Source organism: Salvelinus alpinus, chromosome 1 (genome assembly GCF_045679555.1).
Source record: "Salvelinus alpinus chromosome 1, SLU_Salpinus.1, whole genome shotgun sequence".
NCBI classification, from domain to species: domain Eukaryota; kingdom Metazoa; phylum Chordata; class Actinopteri; order Salmoniformes; family Salmonidae; genus Salvelinus; species Salvelinus alpinus.
In genome coordinates, this window is record NC_092086.1 from 29,119,091 (window position 1) to 29,132,091 (window position 13,001).

Sequence of the window (13,001 nt, forward strand, 5' to 3'; positions counted from 1 at the left end):
AACTTCTTGCGACTACAGGGGGTGCTGTTCCGAATTAGCATTTTGTCGTCTCCAAATTAAACTGCCTAGTACTCAATTCTTGCTCATACAATATGCATATTATTAATTCTATTGGATAGAAAACACTTTCTAGTTTCATACAACGTTGAAATTATGTCTGTGGGTGACCCAGAACTCTTTCTACAGCGAAATCCATGACAGACAGTGAAAGGTCTGAGAGCGAAGCTCTGGTTTCAGATCAGTTTTTAAGGTCTCTGTCTATCCTATGGAACGACACGAACTGCACCCGCCTTCCCCTGGATGTCAGTAACCAATGAGAAGTGGAATGGGCCTTCTAGGTAGCTCTCAGAGGTTATAAAAGACCAAGGAGTGAGAGTAGCCCCCCTTTCGACGCTCGCCCTTACGCAGGAAGGGACCTCCGGATGCCATTTTCACAGGCTCGGTTATCAACTTGAAATGTATCCGTCTGTAATTTAATTCGATATAGGACTTAGAAACATCATAAGGTAGTTAATTTAAACCGTTTTATAGCAATTTATATCCGTTTAGTGCGATTTTGATGCATTTCTATGTGAAGCACCGGGCACATTTCGGGGTCCTGGTTGAACGTTAGCGGGCATTTAGACGGACAAAGGACATCTTTCGACCAAAAGAAGATTATACCCAAGAAAGAATACATTGCCCAAGAATCCGATGGAAAATCACCTCATAGTAAGTAATATTTAATATGATAAATCGTTGTTCTGTCGAAATATTTTAAACGCATATTTCGCCATTTTGTTTTCTATCCCTTCGCTTGGCGAACCCTGTATTGCACAGTAAGGATAATTTTAGAAATGTAAATCAGCGATTGCATTAAGAACTAATTTGTCTTTCGATTCCTGTCAACCCTGTATTTTTTAGTCAAGTATATGATTAGCTTTCAATTAAACTAGATCACTCTGATAGATGACGTCAGACATATTGAGGCTTGATTTCCTAGTATTTTTATTGTGTAACCACGGTTTTGTATGGCTAAATATGCACCTTTTCGAACAAACTGTATATGTATGTTGTAAAATGATGTTACAGGAGTGTCATCGGAAGAATTCTGAGAAGGTTAGTGAAAAAATTAATATATTTTGGCGGTGATTACGTTATAGCGCTCTTTGGCTGGAATCGATGCTCTGGTAACGTTTGCACATGTGGTATGCTAACTTATCGATTTATTGTGTTTTCGCTGAAAAACGCTTAGAAAATCTGAAATATGGTCTGAAATCACAAGAACTGGGTCTTTCCATTGCTATGCTTTGTCTATTTTTATGAAATGTTTTATGATGAGTAAATTGGTCATACACGTTGCTCTATCTAGTAATTCTAGTCGATTTGTGATGGTCGGTGCAATTGTAAACTGTGATTTCTACCTGAAATATGCACTTTTTTCTAACAAAAACTATCCTATACCATGAATATGTTATCAGACTGTCATCTGGTGGTTTTTTTTATAGGTTATTGGCTATCAATATCTTAGTTGAGCCGAATTGGTGATAGCACCTGAAGGAGTAAGAAACTGATGGAGTTAGAATAGTGGTGTATTTTGCTAACGTGTTTAGCTAATAGATTTACATATTTTGTCTTCCCTGTAAAACATTTTAAAAATCTGAAATGGTGGCTTTATTCACAAGATCTGTATCTTTCATCTGGTGTCTTGGACTTGTGATTTAATGATATTTAGATGCTACTATCTACTTGTGAAGCTATGCTAGCTATGCTAATCAGTGTGTGGGGGGTGGGGGGTGCTCCCGGATCCGGGATTGATACTCGTGAAAGGTTAAAGAATGCTCCAGCTGTTTTCCAATCCTTTGTAGACGACATTCTCAGGGACCTGCACGTGCAGGGGGTAGTTGTGTATATCGATGACATTCTGATCTACTCAACTACTCAAGCCGCGCATGTATCTCTGGTGCGCAAAGTGCTTGGCAGACTGCTGGAACATGACCTATACGTCAAGGCTGAGAAGTGTGTGTTCTCCAAACAAGCCGTCTCCTTCCTGGGTTATCGCATTTCCACCTCGGGGGTGGTGGTGGAGAGTGACCGCATAAAGGCCGTGCGTAATTGGCCGACTCCAACCACTGTGAAAGAGGTGCAGCGGTTTTTGGGTTTTGCCAACTACTACCGGAGATTTATCCGGGGTTTTGGTCAGGTAGCGGCTCCCATTACCTCACTGCTAAAGGGGGGCCCGGTGCGGTTGCGGTGGTCAGCGGCGGCGGACGGAGCTTTCAACAGGTTGAAGGCTCTGTTCACGGATGCTCCCGTGTTGGCGCACCCGGATCCCTCTTTAGCATTCATAGTGGAGGTGGACGCGTCCGAGGCTGGGGTGGGTGCCGTGCTATCACAGCGCTCGGGTACGCCACCAAAACTCCGCCCCTGCGCTTTCTTCTCTAGTAAGCTCAGTGCAGCGGAGCGTAACTATGATGTGGGGGATCGGGAGTTGTTAGCGGTGGTCAGGGCTCTGAAGGTGTGGAGACACTGGCTTGAGGGGGCTAAGCACCCTTTTCTCATCTGGACCGACCACCAGAATCTGGAGTATATTCGGGCAGCTCGGAGACTGAACCCGCGTCAGGCAAGGTGGGCCATGTTTTTCACCCGGTTTAGGTTCACGTTGTCCTACAGACCCGGTTCCCAAAACGTAAAGGCTGACGCACTGTCTCGCCTTTACGACACGGAGGATAGGACCACCGAGCCCACTCCCATCATCCCCGCCTCGAGGCTGATAGCGCCAGTGGTATGGGAGGTGGACTCGGACATCGAGCGGGCGTTACGGGCGGAACCCGCGCCTCCTCAGTGCCCGGCGGGCCGTAAGTGGTGTTCGGGACCGACTGATTCGGTGGGCTCATGTCCTACCCTCCTCGGGTCACCCTGGGGTGACGAGGACAGTGGGGAGCCTTCGGGGAAGGTATTGGTGGCCTACCTTAGCTCGGGACGTTAGGGTTTATGTCTCCTCCTGTTCGGTATGCGCTCAGAGTAAGGCTCCTAGGCACCTTCGTAGGGGGAAGTTGCAACCCCTCCCCGTTCCACAACGGCCATGGTCTCATCTGTCCGTGGACTTCCTGACCGATCTTCCCCCTTCTCAGGGAAACACTACGGTTCTGGTAATTGTGGATCGGTTTTCTAAGTCCTGCCGTCTCCTCCCGTTGCCCGGTATCCCTACTGCCCTACAGACTGCGGAAGCCTTATTCACTCACGTCTTCCGGCACTACGGGGTGCCGGAGGACATCGTTTCTGATCGGGGCCCCCAGTTCACGTCCCGAGTATGGAGGGCGTTCATGGAGCGTCTGGGGGTCACGGTCAGCTTGACTTCCGGTTTTCACCCCGAGAGTAATGGGCAGGTGGAGAGAGTGAACCAGGAGGTGGGTAGGTTTCTGCGGTCCTATTGCCAGGACCGGCCAGGGGAGTGGGCGAGATACATTCCCTGGGCCGAGATGGCTCAGAACTCACTACGCCACTCCTCTACTAATGTGTCCCCCTTTCAGTGTGTGTTGGGGTACCAGCCGGTCCTGGCACCATGGCATCCGAGCCAGACTGAGGCTCCTGCGGTGGAGGAGTGGGTACAGCGCTCCAAGGAGACCTGGAGGGCCGTCCAGGAGTCCCTTCAACAAGCCACTAGGAGGCAGAAGAGGAGCGCTGACCGCCACCGCAGTGAGGCTCCCGTGTTTGTACCGGGGGAAAGGGTCTGGCTCTCGACCCGAAACCTACCCCTCCGCTTGCCCTGCCGGAAGCTGAGGCCGCAGTGTGTATGGCCCTTCAAAGTCCTGAGGAGAATAAACGAGGTGTGTTATCGATTAAAACTCCCTTCCTATTATCGTATTAACCCCTCGTTTCATGTGTCTCTCCTCAGGCCGGTGGTAGCTGGTCCCCTGCAGGACGGTGAGGTGCCGGAGGTCCCCCCCCCCCCTCTGGACATCGAGGGGTCCCCGGCGTACACGATACGGGCCATTCTGGACTCGAGACGCCGGGTGAGGGGCCTGCAGTACCTCGTGGACTGGGAGGGGTACGGTCCGGAGGAGAGGTGCTGGGTACCGGTGGAGGACATTTTGGATCCATCTATGTTAAGGGATTTCCATCGCCTCCATCCGGATCGCCCCGCGCCTCGTCCTCCGGGTCGACCTCGAGGCCGGTGTCGGCGCGCTGCGGGAGCCGCGCGTCAGAGGGGGGGTACTGTCACGACTTCAACCGAGGCAGGCTCTCCTTCCCGTTCGGGTGGCGCTCGGCGGTCGTCGTCACCGGCCTACTAGCTGCCACTGACTCTTTTTCCTCCCCCTCCTTATGTGTTTATTTGTATCACCTGTGTTCAGTTAATTGTTAATTAGTGTGGCTTTATTAGTCAGCCAGCCCGGACGCTTCTTTGTGCGGGATTGTTTCATTGTGGCTTTTGGATTTCGGGAGTGGATGTTATTATTGTGGACTGGGTTTGTTTATCGTGTCGTTGGACCGTTGTGTGTGACACCCAGTACGTCCGTGTTGGACATTGTGTTTGCAAGTTGAGTATTAAAAGACTCAACATATTGAAGCTCTGCTGTTCCTGCGTCTGACTTCGCACCTCCCGACACTCAGATCGTTACAATATTACAACCTGTCTGTTGTGATAATTGTGTTGTTTAGTTCATATGCCTTGACACTGTGATATATAGGCCTAAAGGCCGAGACTATAAGAAGACACAGTGGCAGAATAAATTCAACCACACCTTTGTTTCATCACAAAACCGGACAGTAACCTTTGTCCAGTGAAGTCCACAAAGCATATTGCATGTACAGTAACAGACAGTTACATGACCTACAGCATAGTCAAGCAAGTTCATGTTTATGATATTTTCAGACCACTAAACAACTATTGATTTAGAACCACAGAGGGTTACAGCAAGTCACAAAGAAAACAGGAGCTCCACTATTCCAGCACCATTTCAACTTCAACATTTCAACATCATCAAATCACCTCTGCTTAGTCTAATACAGTGACAACTAAAACATACCCAAAACAATTTAGTCCAATCAACGTAATCTAAATATGATGAGGCTGTTCATGGTTCTGATTTCTATGTGCACGTGTGTGTGTGTGTGTGTGTGTGTGTGTGTGTGTGTGTGTGTGTGTGTGTGTGTGTGTGTGTGTGTGTGTGTGTGTGTGTGTGTGTGTGTGTGTGTGTGTGTGTGTGTGTGTGTGTGTGTGCATTCGTGCAAGCAGAAAAAGCCTACTTTTAGAGAAACGTCAATGCCATCCTCTCTTTGATGTTGATAAAACCTAACCTGGGTGACACCTTTTTCCGTGTGTGTTCGTGTGTTTTCTTAACATTGACATAGCTAATAAAAACAATTCGTAACACTTTCTATGAATACCCTCTTCACCCTCTTCATAATGCATTATAAGCATTTTGAAGTGTTGTAAAGGCACTTACAGTAATATGTTTATTCATAGGAGGTCTTACCAAACTATTGCCTTCAGTTCTTTTCACTGATCATATTCCAGTGATGTACAAATACACTATTATGCAGGAAACAGTAGCTACTCCACTTTATCTGAATCCATGCATGGATCTCCTCCTTCATTGCAAAGAGAAGACTCAGTAACCCTGTTAGAGTTGGACCAGGTTAGGCTGTACAGAAACTGGAAAACTCCAGACTACCCAGGAGGCTAGAAGTCTTCCAACTCCAAAACTCTCTCCGCCCGTGTAAAAGAACAGTACAATTACCTACGCCCATCTTTCCCTTCAGATCTGGCCGTCGCTCCGTCGCTCCGTTTCACACGGAGGGAGTGGGCCAGGCTAAATCAGACACGCTCCAGACTCTGCCTGATTATCTGTCTAACAAAAGGCCTGAGAGGGGCTGTCTAAATGGCTTGTGTTTCTGTCATAATGGACAGGCTTTCAGGGGATTTGTCCATATATTACAGAGCATTAACTTGAGCATATTACACAACCCTGCAGCTCTGCCTAACCACAATGTAAACAAGCCCTGCAGTCTCCTCTTTCACTCTTTCTTTCTCCTTTGCTCTCACACTCACTTTATTTCTATTTCTCTGTCTTTCTCTCTCACTCTCTCTTTATTTCTCTGTCTTTCTCTCTTAAACTCTCTGTCTTTCTTAAACTCTCTCTCCCAGCTAGGTCTCTCTCTCTTACCATTTCTCTCTTTTGTTATAGGGCAAGATGTATTAGATTTTCCGGTTGCTGGGTCATATTGATAGTGCTACCAGATAATCTAACGTTAATCCTTTAGTTGTCCTAAACACTTTGCCACCGTGACCTGCCTATATATAAAGCTTTCGAAAACTGCTTGTAACCCTCCCCCACAAACAAAACCATTGTTTGTAACTAGGACACTGATAATGAGCCGCGACCCGTGATCCAAAAGGAACTGGATGAGATGCACCAGCTGGGAAGCGCTGATCTAATCGACAAAACTCAAAAAGGTCATCCCTGATGAAACATTCAAATGAGATTCATGGTTCAAGTGGATTGAAACTAGGCCAGAGTTAGCATAGAGTAGCCTACAGTGTGAGTCACGGCCACCTGTAGTGGAAGCACTGCTATGCATTCCACAACGGTTATGATGGCCATCCATAGTGCGCTCTCTATCTGAGCATCCCTGAATTCATGAATGACAATGTCTTTTTTTTTTTACAAAAGCTCCCTCTCGGTGGAACACTTCTGTATCATAATGATGAATGCTCTCTCTCTCTCTCCCCCTCTCTCTCAAACACACACACACAGGCGTACGCACACACACACACACACACACACACACACACACACACACACACACACACACACACACACACACACACACACACACACACACACACACACACACACACACACACACACACACACACACACACACCTGGGCTGCTGTAGATGTATGAGTTATGAGATGTTCTGCACACTGAGAAAAAGGTAATATCTTTACAGAGAGACAGGCTCAACCAAACATTATCAGCAGGAAAAATGCTGAAGTGGAAACTTTCCTGAATATCTGCACCCTGTGTTGTCTCTCTCCCTGATCCAGGCTGGACTGAACGGGAAGGCTGCTGTCTGTGTGGAGGTACAGTATGCACGCACGCACACACACACGCACACACACACACACACACACACACACACACACACACACACACACACACACACACACACACACACACACACACACACACACACACACACACACACACACACACACACACACACACACACACACACACACACACACACACACACTCCTCCACAACCCCCACATTCCTTCCTCCACACACACAGCGTTTTATATGGCCATCTCTGAGTGCAGATGCAGTTGATTGATGGGCAGAGCAATGGAAACAGTGGGTGACACACACCTAGAACAAGAGGTGCCATGGAGCACGATTGATTACATCCTGTCCAGGAGTGATTGAGGAACTAATATCAATGCTGGAGGGAACTTTAATGGCGTTGTGCAGCGGTTCTTATTTTAGCCCTTGTCTTTGCATGCACACCAACATCAGCATAGACACGAGACTGTGTACGTATGTATCCCTCGCATGCAGGCACACACACACACACACACACACACACACACACACACACACACACACACACACACACACACACACACACACACACACACACACACACACACACACACACACACACACACACACACACACACACACACACACACACACACACAGCCATCCCGACCCCTTTACACACACACAGGTCTATGATATGGTAGACCTCAGACTGATGAGTGAGGGAGGCAGTACTTCATTGCAGCTGTAGCTCTCCAGTGGGAACAGTAGCAGTCCCAGAGGTGGACACATTAAGCCTGCGACAGCCACATAATGTCACCTAAACACTCTGTATGATTGCTTTGAGGTCTGAAAGATTATTTTCCATAACCAAACTGTTTGACACAGAAGGATTGATGGTTTTTCATCTATTTTTCACTTCCTCTGAATGTATTTGCTATCTGTAACAAGGGCCTCAGGTAAAAATGAAGGGGGATTTAATTGAAACTCAGCATTGGGACAAAAGCACCGGATGTTGATTAAACGTGGTTTTCTATATAATGCCTTTACTTAAGTGTGTATGTGTGTATCATAGTGTATCATAGTCTCTCTCTCTCTCTCTCTCTCTCTCTCTCTCTCTCTCTCTCTCTCTCTCTCTCTCTCTCTCTCTCTCTCTCTCTCTCTCTCTCTCTCTCTCTCTCTCTCTCTCTCTCTCTCTCTCTCTCTCTCTCTCTCTCTCTCTCTCTCTCTCTCTCTCTCTCTCTCTCTCTCTCTCTCTCTCTCTCTCTCTCTCAATTCAATTCAAGGGGCTTTATTGGCATGGGAAACATGTGTTAACATTACCAAAGCAAGTGAGGTAGATAATATACAAAAGTGAAATAAACAATACAAATTAACAGTAAACATTACACATACAGAAGTTTCAAAACAAGAAAGACATTACAAATGTCATATTATGTATATATACAGTGTTGTAACAATGTACAAATGGTTAAAGCACACAAGTTAAAATAAATAAGCATAAATATGGGTTGTATTTACAATGGTGTTTGTTCTTCACTGGTTGCCCTTTTCTTGTGGCAACAGGTCACAAATCTCGCTGCTGTGATGGCACACTGTGGAATTTCACCCAGTAGATATGGGAGTTTATCAAAATTGGATTTGTTTTCAAATTCTTTGTGGATCTGTGTAATCTGAGGGAAATATGTCTCTCTAATATGGTCATACATTGGGCAGGAGGTTAGGAAGTGCAGCTCAGTTTCCACCTCATTTTGTGGGCAGTAAGCACATAGCCTGTCTTCTCTTGAGAGCCATGTCTGCCTACGGCGGCCTTTCTCAATAGCAAGGCTATGCTCACTGAGTCTGTACATAGTCAAAGCTTTCCTTAAGTTTGGGTCAGTCACAGTGGTCAGGTATTCTGCCACTGTGTACTCTCTGTTTAGGGCCAAATAGCATTCTAGTTTGCTCTGTTTTTTTGTTAATTCTTTCCAATGTCTCTCTCTCTCTCTCATAGTGTATCATAGTGTATCATAGTCTCTCTCTCTCTCTCTCTCTCTCCCTCTCTCTCTCTCTCTCTCTCTCTCTCTCTCTCTCTCTCTCTCTCTCTCTCATTCACACAACAGTCTCACAGAGATGCACTGCACAGTATTCTTGGTATTCTAGTTCTTCCCAGACTCACCGACACTGGTGATCCTCTGGGTGACCAGATCCTTGAGCAGGGAGTCCAGGACAGGGTTGTGTCTGGAGTAGAGTTCGTAGCGGTTGATACCGATGTGGAAGCGAAGCCAGTTGGGGTAGGACTCGGCTGTCACCTCCCCTGTAGGGGGGTACTCCTCCTCTTCCACGTTAGCTTCATTGTGCCTAGTGGATGGAGAACAGAAGCGAGGGTTGAGTTGTAGGAAAGGAGAAGAGGAGAGGAGCTTAACTGTCAATGCATTGTCTAATTCACTGCTACAGATTTGGTAACGAAGATGACTGCTACAGCAGAGGAGGCTAGTGGGAGGAGCTATAGGGGGTTGGGCTCATTGTAATGGCTGGAATGGAATCAATGGAATGGTACCAAACACATCAGACACATGGAAACAACGTGTTGGACTCCGTTCCATTGATTCCATTCCAAGTATTACAATGATCCTGTCCTCCTATACTGTAGCTCCTCCCACCAGCCTCAGGTGTGTTCATAAGCCTCACAGTATTCTCCTGGATTAATGGGTGTGTTACAGGGTCTGCTTAGGGATTGGATGGATTTCAGATTTTATGATGGTATCCAGGTTATCAAAAAGTTTCCTCAGAAATGTCATTAAGTCTAATCAAATGACATGAATTAAATCAAATATCACACCAGTCGTCAAAGTAGAGTCCTACATGCAATATCAAGGAAGCTGACGTTTAATGAAGGTGTAAAATAGTGCAGTAATAAACAACACTATCTTGCTAAGCAAACCTAAAGCCAATGTTTATGATGTAACCACCATATATGTTAATCACATCATCATACAATATATTGGAGAGACTCACCATTGAAATTCAATCAATATGTTGTTTACACATGATTGAACATAAACAGCATCGTTATCGTTATCGTTATTGAAGTCATACATAGGGTACAATCAAATCAAATAACCTAACATCTGTATGCCTACAGTGTTGGATGAATACAGGACACATATCTGTGGCCAAACTCTCTATTCTTAATTAAGTTATTACATTGTAATAACAAAATAAGTATGACAATAGTATGCCTACCCCCACATGCTTAGGAGATCATTAGATATTACAGTAAACCACGGCAGAATCAAATAGGTAAGTAGCCTACAGATGCAAAGGGCAGGGGGGTGCTCAGAAGACCACCACAGTTCAGGTCAAAAGAAAGGCCATTGTTTGAGTGTGGATGGATAGATAAGTTTATTCACTACACAACGGTAGAGGTGGAGAGGAAGAGATGAATAGAAAGATTGGATTGTCTTCCAGTTAACGATATCCCCATAGAATGGAGAGAGTGTGAGGAGAAATGGTGATAGATAGATGGATAGAGAGATAGATAGCAGTAGAGAATAAAGAATGGGGAGAGTGTGAGGAGAAATGATGATAGATAGATGGATAGAGAGATAGATAGCAGTAGAGAATAAAGAATGGGGAGAGTGTGAGGAGAAATGATGATAGATAGATGGATAGAGAGATAGATAGCAGTAGAGAATAAAGAATGGGGAGAGTGTGAGGAGAAATGATGATAGATAGATGGATAGAGAGATAGATAGCAGTAGAGAATAAAGAATGGGTTTGCATGCAGGAGTACCACTTTGCAGTAGGTGCAATGAATAGTGTATGGACAATAAGTCATGTATATAGTCATGTAGCCTTTAAAGCTACGGGGTATAGTGGATAGCAAGCAGAGCAACTGTGATGCTCAGTTCAAGTATCTGGACAAGTGGACCATTAGTTATTAATATCACTTTTGTATTAATTTAATTAAAACAGTGAAAGCCAGGGAGGAAGTCAATTTAAGAAACTGTTGCTTGAGGGTAATAATCAATTTATGGCACTATACACCTGTCACCTTGATTTCTTATAAGGTGATACGCCTGCTTCCTTTTATCCCCAGCTTACCATTCTTGATTCCCCGCTGCTTTCGGATAGAACCTGATGTCAGTATTGACGTTGAACAAGGTGTCGTCGTCTGTGAGGGTCGGCAGGTCCGTCTTGTATAAAGGATGCTCGAACAGAGCCGGCAGCCGGAAGATACCGGGCGCAGCAACGGTCTTACCCCGGCTGGCGTCTCTGATGAGCGGCTTCTGGTTATCCGCTGCCCCGTCGTACTGTTTCATTCGTTTGAAAGACTCCGCTCTCTCCCCAGCGGCAGGGATTTTTTCCAGGGAATGGGACGTGAGGTTTGAGCTCGGCTCGTTGCTAAAATCTTGCAGGATTCTCAGCGTGTGTTTGTTAGGCCAGCCCGGTTCCGCCACCGACCTAGCGCGTTGCTTCCCCCAGCTCCCGGCCTCCTCGCTCGGGTTGTGAGTGCACTGGCAGCCACCGTTGCCGGTTTCCGGTCCCGCCGCTCGCTTCTCTAGTTTTGGGAGCAAGTCTATCATAATGTGCATGGTGCACGCCACCAAAAACACCATGAGTATCAAAACTCGAAATTTACGAAACATTATCATCTTGATCATTTTGTACAGGATTCACTACTAAGTAGTTGCTGTTATATCACTAAACCAAAAAAGCAGCGCACAACACCGATATATATTAAAATTATATTCAATGTGAAATATGGAGCAAAAACCCAATGTAGATCATTTAGAGATTTTTTCTGGTCATTCCAAACATAATCCGTGTTATATCAGAAACTCCATGTTTACGCACAGAGCGCTGGTCTTTTAGAAAAGACTGAATGATTCATATTCAGCCAGATGGACATGCCGACTCATTGCGGAGAGCAGGCACCTTAAAGCAAATGGGTCTGTGGCTATTCTGAATACGGCACAAAACGATATAGAATCGCAATAGCAGTGAATAGTTTAGGGCATTTTAAACGTGTTTTAGCACAATTGCGTTTCGAAAGCACTGTTCCATCCTCAGAACATGCAATGCTGAGCATAAAAACGTGTCAATGCTGTCCAATCGTCATTTTTTGTTAAAAGTCCGAGGGACAGTCTTTATTCAATTTCTGATTAAAACATGTAGCCACAGTCCTTGTAGGAAATAGCAACAGGCACCAAAAAATGTGTTAAAGAAAAAAAATCGACGAGATTTAAAAAAACATGTGATGCACTGTCAGCTGAAGATACCTGGATGCGAGCCTAGGTCAGATACGAGCCTAGGTCAGATACCTGGATGCGAGCCTAGGTCAGATCCTGTCAAACATATACATCTCCCGTCACCGTCTTTCCGTTCAAGGAACAGCAGAGCGAGTAGGCTACACCGCTTGGCAGGTGCAGAGATTTTCGCTTCCACTCTTGTTACTCTTGTCCCGTGGCTGTTATACTTCTCAGTCGAACTAGTATCCTGCTCTTACTGGGTGGGTGTGTTAAATATTATGATCAACCCTTCTGAGCCCAGCCTCGCCGGCGTCATAGGGAAGAGATTGGCTGCGTCTACATGCAAACAGCGATAGTGACATAAAAGAGAGAGAGATTCAGAAAGCGTGTTGGAACGATATACTGTAAACCTGGCTGCAACTCTCCACAGCGCAAGAAGAGGGCGTCTTCTATTTCTAAGCGCAATACTGCTATGTACCACTGTGCAGTCGACCAGACCCTGCGCCAGGATAAAGGGGGAAGTTGAAATCGGTGAAGGGGCACACTTTTGGGGTGTTCTTGCATTTGAATTATATTAAGTTCGGCTTATTTCACGCTATACCACAATAAACAAAGTTCAAATTTCGAGAATCCGAGATCATTGATTGAGTGCTTTTGAAGTGACAGATTAAGAGAAATATGTAGCATATCTCCGCTGCGCTGTATCAGTACAATGGACAGCGCCCTGCACACTT

General features: G+C 45.8%; 1 protein-coding gene across 1 annotated transcript in view; it reads right to left on the bottom strand.

Moving 5' to 3' along the window:
- fam20ca (FAM20C golgi associated secretory pathway kinase a) overlaps positions 1-12,642 on the bottom strand; it is an 80,139-nt gene extending 67,497 nt beyond the window's left edge. Inside the window, exons 1-3 of the mRNA XM_071395633.1 lie at positions 12,340-12,642; positions 11,120-12,297; positions 9,192-9,373 (exon numbers count right to left, since the gene is read on the bottom strand). Coding sequence (XP_071251734.1) covers positions 9,192-9,373; positions 11,120-11,679 — 742 coding nt within the window. The 5' untranslated portion in view covers positions 11,680-12,297; positions 12,340-12,642. The remainder of the gene's footprint in view (positions 1-9,191; positions 9,374-11,119; positions 12,298-12,339) is intronic.
- Positions 12,643-13,001: the final 359 nt, after the last annotated feature.